Genomic DNA, 19,370 nt, shown 5'->3' with positions numbered 1-19,370 from the left:
TATATATATATATATATATATATATATATATATATATATATATATATATATATATATATATATATATATATATATATATATATATATGTATACATACAAATATACATATGTACATATAAATTATATATGAGTTTTATATAGTTATATATAATCATACATGTTCTCACCCGGAAAAAAATGATGTTAAATGAAAGAGGGAAGAAATAGTCTTATTCAATGAAACGTTGACACTAGGTGCTGCCAGAAGCATTCACTTCGTTTGCATTTGTTGTAACAATATTTTTTCGTTATGCATAAAATTCATACACGATCTTTTTTGTTTTCCGAAGAGCTTTTCTGTAATCTCAAGAAGGTTCATTTTCAGGTGTTCCAAAAAATTAAATGTAGATCGACTTTATCAAGTCTTGAAGAGGAAATCATGTGCTTCATTAAACTTGATTATTATCACGTTATATGCCAAACTTTCTGAAACAGCACTTGTTATTTCAATCGATATTTGGTCGTCCGATCAAAACGATACCTCACAGATATATCTTGCAGATTTTCGCACATTTTACTAACAACTCGTCCGTTTGCATTTCAGGTTCCTGGCGATCTGGTGGCCGCTGAAGTGTCAGATCACGAAACGGCGGGCTCGCATGATGATTGTCGTGATCTGGTTTATCGCCCTAACGATGACGTCGCCGTGGCTACTGTTCTTCGACCTGGTCGCGATCTACGAGGACGAGCCGGACCTGCGTCTTTGCCTGGAGACGTGGCCGCACCCCGAGGACGGCTCGTTGTTCTTTCTAATCGGCAACCTGACGCTCTGCTACGTACTGCCGATGATCCTCATATCCCTTTGCTACATCCTTATCTGGATAAAGGTGTGGCGCAGGCACATACCTACCGACACCAAGGACGCCCAAATGGAGAGGATACAACAGAAATCGAAGGTGAAGGTGGTTAAGATGCTGGTGGTGGTGGTGATACTCTTCGTGCTCTCGTGGCTGCCGCTCTACGTGATCTTCGCGGTGATCAAGCTGGGCGGCGACGTGGCCGAGCGCGAGGACGAGATCCTGCCGATCGCCACGCCGATCGCCCAGTGGCTGGGCGCCAGCAACTCCTGCATAAATCCGATCCTCTATGCCTTCTTCAACAAGAAGTACCGCCGCGGCTTCATCGCCATCCTGAAGAGCGGCCGGTGCTGCGGCAAGCTCAGGTATTACGAAACCGTCGCGATGATGTCCTCTTCGACGAGCATGCGCAAGTCCTCGTACTACGTCAACAACAACAACAATAACAATAATAACAACAACTCGTCGACGAGACGCGCCTGGCACGGACCGCCGGTCCATCAAGACAGCAACGTCTCCTACATATTCAATCACACCGGCGTGTAATCGCGGTGACCGCCTGAGCCGGAGGCGCCTGAAGCGCCTCCGCTTTTGTCACACTTGCGATTCAACCGGTCGAACAAACTACAAGGGGACCACCACGGTGCGGTGGACCCTCTTCGCGGCCCCGACGAAGCCAAATCCGTGCCGAAGTCCGCCGGTCCGAGATTCCCGGGTCATCCTGCGGATGATAGACACGATTGTTACTCGGGTCGGAAGTCACCGACAGGAAGACGAGCGAGCGGAAGAAGGGCGACAGGGAGGGGAGGACCCCGAGGGTTCCGGAGACCTCACCCGACCAAATCAGACCACGGGGCGGGTCGTCGTCCTGCCATTGTCGTTACCGAAGACATCGTTGTCTGGATTTTGTCACAATGTAGCCATTATGTATATGTAACATACTCTAGTTGTTAAGAGAGGACCTCGCCGTTTTTGTGGGCGCGCGCGAGCGCGTGGTCGTTTGTTCCAAGAGGGCGACGCGAGATAGCCTGGCTTCCCCGGCTGACTTGCGGGGAGACTCGCGGAATTACGTTTTGAACGAAGCCCTTACTTAGGATTTGTCCTACATGTCGAGATATTTGTATGTCTGCCGTCTCGAGTGCACGCTCGGAGCGGATGGTAGATCTAGTTAAGTGTACCAATTAAATGTGTAACGTGCGAGTTCGTACGCGATCGTACGTTCTCTCCTCGCGTGTGTCGAGAGTGTAATTAGCGCGAGTGCGACGAGATGACAATATTGTCGGCTCACACACGATGGCCCAAGCTCGCTCACGCGGCCACGTCGCGAGCACGTTGTCGAGTCGTTGTCCCTCGACGGCGGATTGCGTCGTGGCTGGCTCTCACTTCCGCCCGTCATGAGGGAGACAATTAGGCGCGCGCGACAATTACTCGACGCTTCTCGGCCAAGCGGTTGCGTAATTAAGAGGGCGAGAGTGAAGGCGTGCAGCACTCTCGTGCATGGTGCACGCTTCATCGGGCGAACCGACCGCGGCTGATGGTCGGAAGAGGACTCTGTCCGCGTGATTTTTGAAAATAGAGAGCGCCCAGCTAGCCGGGGTTTCAGCAACTGATCGAACGAGTCGGACAGTTGGCATTTCGAGATCGAACCTTGAACCGGTCGCTTCTCTTTCAAACCTGCGCGTTATGTCCGTATATTTTGGCAATATATTTTTCAACGGGAAGCGCCCCGAACGGAAAGGGTGGGTCCCGCGCAAGGTTGCGAGTCGCGACTCATCGTCACGTTCTCCCGGCGGGCATCCTTGACGACCTTTCAAACTTTTTGCGCCGTAAACAGGACACGGAGAAACGGACGAGATCGGGAAAACGTTATTTTGTGAGCGCGTACATAGATCTGTGTGTCACGTGTGTACGTATGAGTGTGCATGTATGTGGGGGAGGCGGTAATGGATAATCGAATCCTTGTAAACACTCCGTCTCTCCGTGGGCGAGCGAGCGATTCTCCGTGTACTTAAAATTACACGCTAAGGTCAAGTGCGTGTATTCGCGTTTACGGATATATTAACTGAGTTAGTCCTTCGGTGGTCCTTCCGCGTAACGTCGTTTCTCGCACTTTACGCAAAACAGATAGAAAGAGGCCGCAGTAAAGCGCACAGGGGATACCACACAAAGTATCGTCTCTAAAGGATCTTGAAGATGTCTCATTCTTCAACGTTCTCCGGGCGTTTTCCAGACATCTCTTGTACTGCACTTCGTGTTATCCGGAAGTCACACTGAAAAAAAGTCTTGTAACAGTTAACAGATGCATTTGGTCGAGCGTTTCAACGTAACGTTTGGTTATTAATATCAAATTGTTAATAGTCACCATCCATTCGTCTGCCAATAATTACAGGATAATTAGCGAGGTAAATTGTTCTTTTAATTAAACTAATTAAATGGTTTGGTAAATAACAGCAAATATAACTTGCTAACAATTTCACTCTCAATTACAGTCTGTCACCCAAGTATTTAGTCACTTTATGTAGTCACTTTGTGTCACGTAATATGGTAGGTATTACTGAATAATACGGTTTTGGTTGACAAATTGTTTGCAGATACGTATCACTTAGATTGGCGACAGTCAAGTCGACAGACCAAGTTTGAATGAGCCTCGCTAAGGTTATTTGCTAACGCTCACCAAATTCTTCGATTATATTCATCTACACACGTTCTCAGTTGAAACTATTTCACCAGAGTGTCTGGTAACTATTGTCCAGACTTGATGGTTATTACCAGGCCTTTTGTTCAGTGTACAGAGCAAAAATACCGTTATATCGAGAGAAATTGCCAACATTGTCGTAATTGAAGTAAACCTTCTTGATTCAACAATATCATACTTGAAACTAATACATCATACATTATTTCGATGACTCACGTGTCAGTTTCAAGTGGCATTGCTGTTCAATCGGGAAGATTTACTTCAATTACGGCAACGTCGGCAATCTTCGCTGATGCAACAGCATTTCTCGTACGTGTACGACCACTGAAAGGAGGCTTCGATTGCGCGCGTTGTAACACGGCTGCAACGAAAGCGATCGTTTCCCGATCAGGATAATCCCGATGGGATCTTCTCGGGCGCGATTGTCCGTTCGAGTTCGGATGGAGGGCGCGAGTACGATTCATGACAGTCTTCTGAAGCCGCGATACTTATCACGCGCGTTTCGCCGTCGAACGAGATGACACCCGTCGACGATAAATCAAGAACGCACTTTGTCCATTGACACCGTGGCCCGGATGGGACCGTGTCGCGGGATTTTCGCGCGCTCGCGCGCCTTGTAACGCAATAGCGATATCGAGCAGTTGTATCACTCACTCGTTACATTTTAAGGGCCGGCGTTGATCGGCTTTAGAGGTTTAGGGCGGTTTTGTCCCCCTTCTCTCTCCCCTTTCCTCCTCCTTCGGAGAGAGAGCGGGATTACTTTGGATCTTTATAGCTGTAAAAAAAAAAAGGATCGCGGTAACGTCATAAGCGAAAAATGTCGGATTTTACGATAGAACAATTATTTTCGTAAGATTTTTATACGAGGCGAAGGCGAGAGTCCGTAAGTTCGTAGGTGTAACGAAGACGTATGAATTATTATAAGGCGGCCCTGCCGGGGCTATCCCGATTCTCATATCTATCCGTGGTACGGCACACGGCCACCCTCTCGAGGTGGGTATCGCGATTAGCTGTGACGGTGGTAATAAGGTAGACATGGCGCGAAAGGAGACCAGCGTTAGCGCAAGCGGAGGAGCGCAGTCGGAGTCGGATGTTACACGGGTGAATTTTTATCTTTACTCAATTTTTATTTTTTTATTTAATAAATTATATATATATATATATATATATATATATATATATGTATTATATTTATATATACATTTTTTATTACGTTATAAATTTTATTATATATAGATTTTACTTTTATATTTAACTTTCCATCTCAAATGTGAAAATTCAAAGAAACTCGTCCGATTGAATTGCTCGCGATCCCACGAGCAAAACGAATATCGTTCACGTGTAACAACTCTCTTATTCGGACGGGAGTTTTTTTTTCCTCGGCTACAATTTCGGCTTCTTGCAAGTTTCTCGGGAGTTGTTGATTCCTCTTGAGGTCCTCATTTGAAAGGAATTTGTATTCTCTTGGAAAGTTTCTTTCGCGAGCAAAGCTCCTCGAGCAAGGCCGCGGAAACGCTCGGGGCTCTGATGTATGTACGATTTGTCGGATTTAAATTTCGATGTTAGGGACGAGCACTCGTCTCTGTATTTACTCGCGGCGATTGGCGCGAGACTAACAGGTTCACCGTGCCTGCAGCATCGGCAATTGAACGCACCGGAATCCCATCGATCCCGGCTACAATCGCAAGCTGCAACTGAATACTTGCGTACGCGTACGCAGAATGTCGAGCGCGCTCGAGTGTACGAACATGAATATTGCAACACACGTAGTGTACACACGTAAAAATTAAGCGCAAGTCTATCCGCTGTGTCTGTGTATATGTACATATTATACATCTCTATACATATATATATATTTATCTATTATTACTACACATTGTTACTGCATGCACACGCAGACACACATATACACATATGTTCCATGTTCATCGTTTCACCGAGAATCTTCTTCATATCGTAGATCGTTAATGGCCCATTTGCCATCGATCTCCGTCACGGTGTACCTTTTGTACGCATCTTAGTGGGATAAGCTACTTGACAGTTAAATCATATGTCTGTCTTCATTTTTTCTTTGGACAGAGGCAGACATATGATTTAACTGTTAGGTAGCTTACCAAGAAGTTGGAACAATTGACCTTTAGAGGCTTCAGTTTTAGAGGGTTACGCCACGGGGCTATTAACGATGGACGTATGCTGGTGACTGACTCCTCGGACTGCATCGCGTGACAGTTCGGGAGCGAGTTGCCGTTGATAGGTGTCTTATTGTTCGCTCAGCAACAGCTTTTAGAGCCAAGTTCGTTGCGTTTGTAACTTAGATAAGTGTGAAGGGCCGTTGTAGAATGAATGACCCGTGAGAGAAACGCTGGTATTGGGGCCGTAAAATGAATCTAGATCGGGATATTCGAATGTATCCGGATGATGATGATGAAATTCGATGTTGAGATTCGAAGGACCAGCATCGAGACAAAAGAAACAATCGAACATGAGTCAAGTGCGTCGAGCATCATATACGTTTCCGGATTGGATCATCATTTGCATCTGAACGTTGTACAAAAAAAAATGTCAGTTGGTGCAAGCGAATAGGAACCAACTGAAAATAAGGTGATCAGAAGCGATATCTGTTTTGAAAACTAATATTTCTGTTGTCGCAAACGAAAATATTCGTCTGAACATTCAGCGATATTAGAACTTGATTGGAGCAACTGAAAACAATTGATTATATAGAAGCCTCATAAAGGAATTTTTCTGTTTCTACTGACAAATTTTCGTCCCTAAGCAACCGAAAATTCGATTGCACCAACAGAATTCTTTTTTCCGTGTACTTAATAGGAAAAGGTACTCTTCCACCCGCGTTGCAAACAATAAATGGAAATAAAAAATGGCTGACGAAACTCAAGATAAAAATCCGGAAATTATAAACCTATTTTTATTTGAATTTTGTCAGATGCATTTTCTTTCTATCTATTGATTTGTACTTGCACGCATTTTTTGGGATTCGCCGCTGCAAATTCGATGAAATTTACGAAGTTTCTAATTGATCTAACGTATAAACTGCCCATGAACAGTTGAATAAAATAACGTAGTGCACCATTTCATACTCGAATATTTTATATATATTCGACGGATTCTCCGCGCTGAGAGAAAAGGGTAGTTGAATCGACAAAATCACCGGCAAATAAATATTATATCTATTGGACAAATTACACGCGTTAGCACAACAACAAGTCGCGCTGATACAGTTACTGACCAATTCGCAATCATTGAATCGATCGTCAGCTCACCACAGTAATTGTATAATTCGTTTAGTCGACTGAACTTTTGCTCGAACGAATTTCATTCGTTTCAGCAGAGTCTCGTTAGATCAACCACTTCTCTTCTCACTGCGCGCATTCTCCACGGAAATGTCACGTTTGCTCGAATCGTAAACGGCGTGACGCGCTCATTCGAATATTTACGGCCCTAATCTGTAACCCATTCTGCCGCCAGTACGTAGATCTTATCGCGTTGTTGTCACGTAATGATACGGTGTTCGAAAGGCCGCGATCTCGCGCCAACTACGACATAAGGGCGAGCTGTCCTCGTTGTTAAAGATTATGCTTCCACTTGGACGAATTTAATGTCGTGTTAATTCGAATTTTCGCACGAAGGAGAAACACGTGGAGGAAGACATCGTCGTCCCTATCAGGGATTCTGTCTTGTACATAACAAGATACTGCGTCACAAGACACTGCGAGCTTAAATCATAACGACTTTCTACTCGTCAATCGGTTCCCACCATACTTGACCACTTTCACGTTCAGCCATTATACCGATGATATCCGACAATTAAGTCCGTGCGTGCGAAATCGAGGCGCGCCGGCAAGCGCCTTTCGAGAGTGATGGCGAGCCCGACGTTTTTCTGAGCATTCTCGATCCTTACACGTAACTGCCGCGCGTTTGTGTGCGTTTGCATGTACGGGCGTGTGTGCATGTGTGCGCGTTGAGTGTATTCTATCGTATAGAAGGAGGTGTATTTGTGTTACGCACTCCTCGCGAATATTTACGCCGAGATCCCTTCGCCGCGGTTGCTCACCGATTAATCTTTAAACGTCGTGGACGCTTGGCGCACGAAGAGAGACGTCGCTGATGCCCGTTTCGGACGATTCATGAGGTCGCGAGGAACTCGCGGACAGATTCACAGATGTGAATATCGCGAGGTATCCTCGAGATCTGCGCGACTCCCGCGATTTGCTGACGAGAAATGCCGCGACCCTTCTTCTGTAATACCGATTCTTTGAGTGTTCTCCGCGTGTTACGGAGCAGAATCGAAGACACAGGATCGTCCGGAGCGAGTGGCTTGTCTGTGACATGCGATGAAAATTCCGATTTTCGACTGTCATCCACATGAAAGTTCCAGGTGGAACTTGTGAGACACCCTGATCGCTTGGATTGCACGGCGATAATTCTAAGGTTTCTATGCTCAAGATCGGCTTTTTTAGACAACACCGATAGGATAGGTTATCTAATAGGAGACGACTCTACGTATATATATTTTTTTCAATTTTTACCGACAGTTTTTGTATGGAAGGAATAAGTGGCGGGACGTCCGGCTCTCTTCGAAAGTTTCTTTCGTGAGGATGACAGTTGGCGGGGACCGGGCCCGGGGCTGAACGGCGACTTTCGCGTAATATCGAGTATTTAAAGAGCACAATAATTCCAGATCATCTCGAAATATACGACTTAAACATTCGAGTATTGTTAGCGCCGCTCAAGTATCCGAATATCCGCTACAATTGAATACTTTGGATTAGGATAAAAACGTTTCTTCTCCGAAGAAAAGTAAAGCGAAAGAAAGAAAAAAAAAAGGAATCTCCTAAGTGCATAGAGGTGTCCCTCTTTTGTAAACTTTAATTTTAGACTTATAGGTCTCGAGATCTAATCTTTTTTACATATCCACTCTTGTCTCGCAATACATACATACACTACTTAAATACCGTCGTTGATCGCCTTGCATTACTCGAGCAGTGCGCGAATAATGGATACTTTCCAAATTTTCAAGAGTAACATTCAACTAATCGAATGGTCCACGCCTTATGTCCCGCGTATGTGTGTGTACATATTACAAAGAAATTTTATAAATGAGATGACAGCGAGGTCAGCGATTTTCAGTTGTGGCCAAAAGGTAGTGAGGTAAGGTAGAAGATAATTTCTCGATGTGTCTCGTTGACATCTCCCCCTCTCTTTCTCTCTCTCTCTTTCTCTTCTCTTTTCTCGCGAGATATTGGAAAACATTTCGCGCAAATAATTCACGGTGAAAGGCCTGCGATGGCAAACTGCAGTGGCGACAGTTCGTAGGACGTCGCGCTGCGCGATTGGAGAGCGACTTACACATTTCTGTTTCTCAAGATATCGCTCTGAGCGAAGGCGGGCGGGATGCGTATCGAAGAGTATTCGAATGACGAATCCACACTCTGTGGAAAACTCGAAACCTCCTTCGATCGTCCCTGACCGCCGAGGGGTTTCATTAGCTTTATCGGAGATCTTTTATACGAAGCGCGCCGATCGACGCGCCGTGAACAGTTTACGAGATACATCGAGAGACGCGTGCGAAGAGATACCGTCTAAAATTAATTCCGCGAGGAATTAATGTATCCGAGAGTGTCCGCGATCACACGAGGGGGGGGATCCCCGAAGCCGACGCTTAAAGGTTAATCCGTCGTCGTAAGCCTATTTTTCTGATAAGCGCGTGAGATACGGGAGAGTGAAGGCGCGATAATGCGAGAACTGAACGTTTTCTCAATAGGCGTTCCGTTGTACAATTTTTATAATCGCGCAGGATAATACACACTAGCCGGTTATTATTCTTACGTCGTAATAATCTCGCGCGCGTTCGCGCGGGCCGCTTCGCGAGTTAGGCGTTTAATTCGTAGAACGTAATTACGATCATTGATATTGTATTAGCGACGGTTGCGTGCGAGAGGTAGCCGTGCGTGCGTGCGTGCGTGCGTGCGTGCGTGCGTGTTTGTTTGTTTCGCGTTTGTCGGTCGAGCTTGTGTGTCGGAGCATAGACGAGATTTTCACGTCGAGATATATCGGAAGTGCACGTCTGTTAGCTCGTAGCAGCTGCGAGATGAAGACGGTTTTATACATACACGCGTATATATATATATACATACATACATACATACATACATACATACATGGCGCTGCCGCCATAAAAGCACCGCAGAGATGCGCGCGTGGCGTTATTCGCGCGGCTCACACCGCATCCGCAAATTGTCGGTTTGCTGCGAGAAGTATCCGGTCTTGGTTTGGCGTTCGTGTCGAACGTAGATGAGGACTGCATTTTCCTTTCCCGTAAGCGCGCTTTCCTCCGAGTGGAGCCGAGCCCCTCGGTCATCTCTCCGGAAAAGAAGGCGAGAACAATCTGATTTAATATAACGGCATATTCTGTTGAAATATAGAACGCGATAGGAGAGCGACAGATCGCGTTCGCATCGACTTAATGATGTAACACACCGCTAAGAAATATAATATCGCTTCCAAAAACTGGCACACACACACACACACACACATTTGCCGACAGTCACGGCTGCAGATCGACACTTTGGTTGCACATGTGGCCGATCAAACATTCGGTCGAAACTCTTTCCTCTCTCTCACACACACACACACACACACACACACACACACTCTCTCTATCTCTCTTCTCTCTCTTTCTCGCTTTTGGTATAATGGAACACCCCGAGATATTAAATCCTCTTAGCTACGTAAACATCGAAAACACACGCACACACAAACACACAGCTCCATCCTTTGGTTCCCGTTACTTTGCTTTGACGGTTACGCGTTATATGGATAAGCAGCGTTATCTGTATAACAATGAAATAATAGAAACATACTAGGTAAGGAAACGATTGCGAACGAAGTCGATAAGTGTTTAGCGTCGTGTACTAGAGAGAGAGCGTGATGTATGTAATGTACCAATCTCGAAGATGTTATACCGATGTCGAGAATGCCTCCCCGCTCCCCCCCTTCACTCACACCGGCGAGACGATACAATGGGGGAGAAGGAAAGGAGAAAAGATTAATAATGTAACGTTAAACCGAATACGTAAGTACCACACGAGTAATAGTCCTCGTTTGTTGTATGTTTTGAGTATACATATATATATGTATATATATATATATATATACATATACACATAGAGATCGTATGTGAAGCAACGTGAGGAGGACCACCGCGACTCGGCGTTGCCCCGCGTTACCCCACAGCTGATGGCGCGCGCGTTCTCTTGTCCACTTGTTCGAAGTAGCAATAAAACTTCATTTCTCCCCCGTCTCCCCGCCACGTTCTCTCGCAGCGGTGACGCCGAGTCCGCAGTGCCCACGTGGCTCAAGTGTACCGAGTTGCGAGTATAAGTATACGTATTTTCTCAAAAAAGACATTGAAAATATAATACAATAAAATACCTCTATACCGTACGCTGTCCCGTCTACTCGTTCGTGATGTCCCGACTCCCGCCCGCACGTCCGCGCGACTCGTTAAGCCTGGATACGCGGCCTTTTTAATTAAATCCCCCTGGTCCCTTGTTGCAGCGAATTGCTACATCAGCCAGGCGCAGAAATCGCGCAAATTTCTTTTCACCGCGCACAATACACGTCGAGATAAATTAGTTCCTTCCTCGTATGCGCCAGCGCGCGCGCGCTCGCTGCGGTCGGTATGTACACTACGAGCAAAATAGACCGAAAATTTCATACCCTGGAAATAATTCCGGAATTCTTGTTCGGGTAGTGTTTGCGCGAATCATATTTCGCGCGGGAAAAACCTTCTCCTCCCCCGGCGCGAAAGTCGTCGTGTATGCTGCGAAATCAACTTTAGAACTCACGCTCCAACACGTAAATTGATTTTCCTTAATGAGTTTCCATTTCTTACCTCGCGAAAGTCACTGATGAGACGGCAAGGTGAAACGGGACTGCTCTCTCTCTCTCCCTCTTTCTCTCTCTCTCTCTCAAGTAATTTAGATGCACTTCGTAACTTTTTCCTCAACACTGAAGTATATGAAGTGCTGCGCAACGGTTGACTTCACTGGACGCTCGCTAAACCAATTCACGTCGTCGATTCTCGGTGAGCCACGTGTATCTCCCTGTCCGTCACTCAGAGTGAGAGAAAAGCCTCAGGTCACAACTGCTGATATGTTCTGGTAAATACACATTTTTATATAGATCGAAGGGGCAAAATGTGTGATGAAACTTCGCCAACGTCGCGCTATCGTTGAACTCTCTAAAGTACGATCAGTGTATTTTTCACTGAAAAGAGAGCTGTACTTCTAACTGGTGGCTAGTTGTAAGTGTAGCACTGCAATTACTGAAATCTCGTTGATCAGTCGATCGACGGCTCCTATTGCTGACGCAGACATAGACAGCGTCATTGCACGCAAGCCGTTAATTCCATCGCCACAAACGCAGAAAGTTGGATATAACGAGTTCGTGAGATACAAATGTTTGCAGTAAAATCTTACTGGCACTGATCAGAATCAGTGAGACATAAAATGAGATGATAAAATGGGAGTGCTTACACTGAAAATCAATGAATATTCACTGATTGTCGCGGCGATGTGCTCCTTTGACTGACTCAACAAGAAACATTTTTACTGATTCACTTAAAGAGAGAATAAAACGTGAAAGAGAATATCCCGAGCTCAGCGAACGTCGAGCGTCGACTCGCTCGTGATTTCCCCGAGCGTGGTGAGTGCTCTTGTATCGCGCACGCTCTTTGGTCGCGTTCCCGACACTTGATTTCTTCGGAAATCCTCCCTGAGAATCTCGCGGGCGTAACACCTGTAACGAGGGAAGAAAAGTGCGCGTTCTGTAATCAGACGCTTCTACCTGTTCCGTGAAACAGTTTCGAGTCGTATCGAGTATTCACTTCCCGCGAACGTGGGGTTCCTGCGAGTACATTGACATCGCATGCATTATCCGTGAGAAAGAAGGAAGGGTGTGTACCTTGTAATAACGCGGACTTCCCCGCGATATACGGCCGGCGTGATAATAGCTCGAGGTAACAGAAGGGGAAAATAGCTTAATCAACGATTGCGCCACGATCGCCACGGCGGCACGCCTGTTATTATGTATCGCCATATCTATCATTGCCGTTCGCGATACTGCGAATCTCTTTAATGTAAGGCGTAACGGCTAGAAGCAACGGTCGGCAGAGAACGATGGCGGCGAAGAGGAAGGATAAATACATGTCCATACGGATAGCGAAATTTCTCATGTGGATATCAGGGTTCTGGACCTCCGAGACGAAAACCGAGGAACGCGTGCTGAACGGAGTTGTGGGCTACACGTTAGTGACATGCATTACGGGCCTGTGGATAGAATCGACCGAGCTGTACTTCAACATAGGTGACTTTTACGTGGGTATCGCGATCCATTTAAGGGGCCGGACCAATGTAACGCGCTCTAAAAGAAAGTGTATTTTTGGAAATTAATTTTGCGGAAATGGATCAACCTATTATATTAAAACATTATGTATATTAATTAAACGTTATATTACTATTTTTTGTTATCTATAAAAACCTATAAATAAATATGCAACATGTGACCAAACTCACGATTGAAAAAAATGTCGATGTAATCGGCGGGAAAGATAGTGATTTGAAATCAAAAAAGCAAAAAAGTTTCTTAGACAATATGCTTATAATTGGAGGATGAACCTGAATATTAAAATGTGGAACGAAAATTGCAGAAACAATAGCTGTTTCAAAATTTAATATCCAAATCTTCTATTTTGTACCATTAAAAAGAGTATTAAGTTTAATGTTTTTTTTTTTTAATTTTTTAGCTTCATTCTCGAACTACAAGCATATTGTCTAAGAAACTTCTTGGTTTTTTGATCTCAGGTTGCTGAAACGGACGCCATCTTTCCCGCCGATTGCAACGATACTTTTTTGCAATCATGAGTTCAACCACATGTTGCATACTTATTTATAGGTTTTTCTAAATAACAAAAATAATAATATAAAGTTTAATAATTACCTAATTGAAACGATGCTTCAAAACATTTAGTTGATCCACTTTCCCAAAATTAATTCCCAAAAATACGCTTTTTTTAGAGCGTTACATTGACCTGGCCTCTTTGAAGCATATCAAGCCTACCCAAAAAACTTTTTAACATAAAGTTATATACAAATCAAGTCACTTTTTATGTTCGAATTTTGCAATCTCAAAAACTCCTGACTCTATTACCTAACAAATAAAATATTGTTACTTAACAAATAACATAATTTTAATGGTTGTTATATAGTAATTTATGTACTAAGAACTTTAGTGTGATTAAAGTCATATTGATTTATTGAAAAATATGTAAAAATCATAAAAAACCGAGTAGAGAAATGTACCATATGGGTATGGCACTATGCTGCAAAGGATTAATATATCGATCTATTTCATTATGTTTCTCTTAATAAAACTGTAATATACCTCAGAGACTTCAATATATAATTTAGTTAATATATCGAATAATAACAGCAATAATAGTAACAATATGATCTGAATGTAAAAATATACATTGAACATTTAAGGCAATCACATACACCGCTTGCAGTGCCATGCCAGTAGTTATAATTTTGATGAAAATCACTTTCTTCCTGACTCATCGGGCAAAAATGCTGAAGATGCTAAGATATACGCAGGACAAATTCTGGTACGCGCAGTACGACGAATACGGCGAGAGACTTATGGACGAGATCAATAAAAAGGGAATAATACTAATATGCACGTTTACGTTCTTCGTTCAAGGAACAGTTGTCACCTACATGCTGGCTCCCATAATTGGTACCCTGACGATAATTAAAATTGCATTGTTTAGTAAAGAATGGAACGTAAATACAAGTCATAGTTTAGCAATCTTGTTTGCGCGTTGTCGCTCAGAGTTTGCCAGATCTAATCACGAATTATTTTTTTTCGCACTATCACTTTCTTGTGCTTAGCTCTTATAAATCCTTTGTTCTCGTACAATTGATTTTTAATCAATTCAGAGCCTTTTACACCACTTTTGTACGAATTGTTTGAACTATGCCCGACTCTGGTATTGATGTGTCAGATGAAAGTCACATTTTATCTTCTGCATTACTTATTTTACAGAAAATAGAGGAAAAAACGAAAGCGAAAGAATTCTAATTTTTAATTGGTACGTAGGAATCGACACGCAAACGTCGCCCACCTTTGAAGTAATATTCGTTGTCGAGGTAATATATTTTCCACAATAATATTTGTTTACAAATATTTGTATTTTTTATTCTAGAACAGTCTTTTAAATTATTTTTTCTTTAATTGATCTTTCTGTGCCGTGTGAAAGTCAATTAATGTTAATGTGCACAATTTTAATGTGACCAGTCTAATGATTAATCTAATTAATTGTTAGACTTAGTACGATTAAAATCCCGCCTAGAATCGTGAGAGACGGAGTTGCCAACGTTTGACAGTTTGGCGGCGAAAAATATCGATTAGTTTTGGCGTCTGGATCGATTCGAAGTACGTGTTGCCTCGAGGCAACGACGAATGCGAAAGTGTTAAACAAATTCTTGTCTAAATAAAAAAGAAACCAAAAGGACTCTTTTGAAACAAAACAAAAGTTAAAATAGGGCCTCTCATAGGCCTCCCATATTTTAACTTCAAATTCTTTTCTGCTGAGCGTATTACAGGTTTTGACACTCGTTCATATGGGTGTATGCTTCTGTTGCTTCGATAATCTCTTGGGTCTCCTAAGCATGCACACTGCTGGCCAGTTTAAAATGCTGCAGCATCGCATGAAAACAATAATGGAAAGAATCGAGCAGGCCGGAACCTTGGGATCGCTCGACGAGAAAGCCAAACTGGCGGTGTATGAAGAAGTTCGAGGATGCGTCTTACAGCACCAAGAGCTGATCTGGTACAGCGAGCAAATGGAGAGCATATTCATGTATACGACTCTTTGCCAGCTGTTGGTATCCAGCATCATGATATGCGTAGCAGGTTTCCAAATGTTTTTGGTGAGTATGTACATAGCTACGCTCGAGAAAACACAAATGGACGAGCAATCAGAAATTAGAAGAGCTTATTACGGACGCCATTAATGGTTAAGCCACATTTGCACGCGTACTATTACTGACTGAAGTTAAGCAACGTCCCAGGTAGCGATAACTTCTACGAGACATCTTAAAAGTACCTAAAAGGACGTCTGAAAAGGACGTCTGAAAAGGTAGGACGTTTTTCAGATGTCTTGAAGATGTCTTAGAGACGTCTCTTGAACACTTCTGCTATCTGGGCTTGGTCATAGTTGACATCTGAACGTGCAACCGCTTGGAAACACCATGCACTGCCGACAATAACATCCTTTTCGGCTTTTCCTTCTTATTACGCGTCAAGCCAGATGCGGTAAGCCGTGAAGGGTGTCAGATGATCGAAGGTGGCGGAAGAGAAGGTGGTCTCGGGCACCTGTCTTGTGAACAGTAAAGGTACAGCTCGCTTTAACTGTTTTGTTGATAAAGTCCCGCGGTACCCTGGTCAGACGGCTGATATTCATCGCTCACACAAACGGCAGTATCTGTCAATTGTTTGTGGTCACGTTCACGGCGCATCATTTGCTAGACGAGAGTCGTGCGGTCGGGGATGCGGCGTACAGTGCCAATTGGGAGGTCCTGTCTCATCAGGATAACAGAGGAATCCGAAATGCCATTCTCATGATAATGGTACGATCCATGCGTGCCTGCTCCATATCTGCCGGCGGCTTCTTCCCGGTGTCCCTCGAGACGTTTATGACGGTAAAGTCAATTTCGAAGTAAGCGCTCGGAATTTTTCCTTCTTAATAAGTCTAACGGTTCGGACTTTGTTCCATCCAGGTGATGAGCACCGCAGCCTCATACTTCACTTTGCTCCGCAATTTTATCATCGAAGAATAGGATATCCCGAAATGCTCAGTGAAATATCCAAGAAACCTTAGATTATTCGGGACATCAGAATACTAGATTCCGACAAAAAGGGAAGTATGTGCAAATGCTATTTTTATTCATTCTGTACACATAAAAATGCATGTACTTTTGCGGAAATTATATAAGAAAAGTAGCCTGTTGCGTGATAATTAATAATCGGGTAAACTTTAATCGCAAATATAATTACCTTATGAACCCCAAAACACTTGTAGTCGATCGTTTATCTACTTGGCGAATGTCCTATTTTTTTTCTCTTCTTTCATCCACCAGCCACAATTTGAACCCTCGCGAACTCTTTAGCATCATGTTAATTTTTGTCGTTCAATTCAAATATGGGCATAATTCGCTCTTGCCTTTGCACAGCCGTTTCATGGTGATCCCTTTCCCGGCGCACCACTGAAAAGCTGGCTGCGAGCTGGGATCGGAAGTGTACGTCGCTTAATTTGACATTCAATTATCTTCCAATGACACGCACCACTGTCCACCTCACTCCGACAATCGAGTATCCGAGAGACTTAACTGTAATGTACTACTGCTGATTATAATTGCATCGTCACATAGGAGTTACCGCATATCGCGAGTAGACATCCAATTAACGATGACGCTCGATAGCACGCAGTCAAACCACTGAGTGACACGGCAAAGCGGCAAAGCGGCAAAGCGGGCGAGCCGGACACATTGTCCGCCAAAGATCGAAGTTAATGCACACCGCCATCGATTGATCGCCTTGGCGAACGAGACACGTGTGATTGTAGCCTGTCACCCGTTACGGCGAGCCGGGATAAGTGCGCGCACCAATCTTCCCGCTGGTTAACGTAATGGGCCTCCACTTACGTCGAGATAGTTGGGCCGTTCGGACGCACTTAGATCTGCGCGACGGACAGGAAGAAAATCACGAGGTACGCAATGACGAGAAATAAGGAGTACAGGTCGGTGAGTATCACGCGACTATTCATGAAAATGGTCGGCCTCTGGTACGTCGAGACACCTCGGGAACGGCTGCTCCTGCGCGCCGCGTTCGGCTACGCCGTCTGGGCGATCCTCTTCGCCATTCTCGTCGAAGGCGTTGATCTATACCACTGCATAGGCGACTTTTACGTGAGTGACGTGCGGTCGTAGCCTCTGCGCGACTCTTCGGGGAGATCCCGATGGCAAATGAGACACCCAGCGAATACGTTTCTTCGTTACTTACCGGCGACCCTTATCTCTCGCAGGCCGTCACGTCTAATCTGTGCGCGACGTTGCTGTTGATAATGATACTGGTGAAACTGGGTAGCTTCATGTTCTACCACGACGACGTGATGAAGCTGATTCGTTTCGCCGAGAGACATTTCTGGACAGTCACCTACGACGAGGTTGGTACACGAATTCTGGAGCAATACGACAAGCTAGGGATGACTATGACTTACACCTTTACGTTCATCGTCAGCATCGCGACCTTCAATTATATCTTCGCGCCTTTCTTCGGTACAGTTTTCGCTCTCGCTTCTGCTGCATTAGCGACAATTCTGCTCACATGTGAAGCGACGAGAGCGCAGCGTTAAAACAGATTATCTGGTTTTTCTGTCTATAGAGCCTCGAGGGGCGAACGAGACGGAGAAGATATTGCCGTTTAAACTGTGGCTCGATTTCCCATATCACTCGCCATTCTACGAAGTCACTTATACTATACAGGTAAAGAAAGGAAGTGTGGCGCCTCGACACGTTTCATAGTGTGGTTCAGCTATTTAAAGAACGTCCGACACTAAGGCCCGTATTCTGAGTTCTTTTTTAACGATAAATGAGCCTCTAAAAGTGACTCATAGCCAATCAGAAAGCTTATTAGCCACTTTTAGAGACTCATTTATCGTTAAAAGAGAACTTAGAATACGGACCTAAGTGTTCCGTATCTCGTGTAGGAGAAACCGCGGCTTGATGTCTTATATTTTAGAATTTCGAAGTTACATCTTCTCAAGCAACTCATTTTTATGGCTGACTATACAAATATGATAGACAAACTTCTTCTAATTAAAGTATTAATGCCTCCACGACCTTGTTAACCGTATATTTTGTTTTATAGTAACCAAAATACGAACATACGGCAACATAGACATCTCACCCTGCTAGGTTTAGTTGCCCAATAGCGCGGGATAAAAAGAAAGATACATATAAAAGATATATCCTGATTAGTAGTTCCAAAGTCTCTGCAAGAGGTCTCTACAAGCCTCCTGCCGGCTCTTAGTTATGGACCAACTTTACGTCGCCCACTCATATGCTCTGTTTCAGTAATTTTAAGAATTTATTTATTTATTTATTGCAAATAGTATATCATATATTTGCAAGAAATTTCATTCCAGCTAGTAATACATCGTTTAATTTTCTTCAGTCACGATGAAGAATATTAATAGAAAATTTCGAGAGGCTCGAAAATTTACTTTGCTATTACCAAATCAGTTTTTTCTATTTCTTAACTGTAATATTGTTTCGGTGGAAATCGGGGAAAAATATGGTCCAAAAAACATTTTGCGATTTTGTATATATATTCACTATTCCTCTCAAAATAAATACTCAAAATAAAAAAAAGCACATGAGCAACATACACCTGGGATCATATACGAGGGTGGTCTGAAAAGTTTCCGACCTAACAAAGATACAAGTCATTTTTTCTGAAAATTGTTTTTTATTTTTCAACATAGTCTCCTTGTAAATCTACACACTTCTCCCAGCGATGCTCCCATCTCTGTAACCCGTCGAAATAGTACTCGGCGTTTTTCTCTGCAAAATAATTGTTCACGAAGGTGATTGCCTCTTCATTTGACGAAAATCTCTGTCCTCCGAGCGCAATTTTTAGATGAGGGAACAAAAAGAAGTCGCTTGGGGCTAGATCTGGTGAGTAAGGTGGATGGT

General features: G+C 43.9%; 2 protein-coding genes across 2 annotated transcripts in view; both read left to right on the top strand.

Moving 5' to 3' along the window:
• LOC116848489 (neuropeptide SIFamide receptor-like) overlaps positions 1 to 8,663 on the top strand; it is an 83,090-nt gene extending 74,427 nt beyond the window's left edge. The window contains exon 3 of the mRNA XM_032824619.1: positions 584 to 8,663. Within this exon, the coding sequence (XP_032680510.1) occupies positions 584 to 1,382 (799 nt within the window). The 3' untranslated portion in view covers positions 1,383 to 8,663. The remainder of the gene's footprint in view (positions 1 to 583) is intronic.
• A 4,012-nt stretch (positions 8,664 to 12,675) lies between these two features.
• Positions 12,676 to 19,370, top strand: part of LOC116848488 — a 9,938-nt gene continuing 3,243 nt past the window's right edge. The window contains 8 exon segments of the mRNA XM_032824618.1: positions 12,676 to 12,929; positions 14,097 to 14,349; positions 14,659 to 14,762; positions 15,219 to 15,545; positions 16,044 to 16,316; positions 17,325 to 17,582; positions 17,699 to 17,951; positions 18,058 to 18,158. Of these exon segments, the coding sequence (XP_032680509.1) occupies positions 12,732 to 12,929; positions 14,097 to 14,349; positions 14,659 to 14,762; positions 15,219 to 15,545; positions 16,044 to 16,316; positions 17,325 to 17,582; positions 17,699 to 17,951; positions 18,058 to 18,158 (1,767 nt within the window). The 5' untranslated portion in view covers positions 12,676 to 12,731.

This window comes from Odontomachus brunneus, unplaced genomic scaffold, assembly GCF_010583005.1.
Source record: "Odontomachus brunneus isolate Ranch 3 - 2012 unplaced genomic scaffold, Obru_v1 Obru_scaffold_096, whole genome shotgun sequence".
Classification (NCBI taxonomy): domain Eukaryota; kingdom Metazoa; phylum Arthropoda; class Insecta; order Hymenoptera; family Formicidae; genus Odontomachus; species Odontomachus brunneus.
Note: the sequence above shows the minus strand (reverse complement) of the source record. Positions and strands in the feature narration are given on the sequence as shown.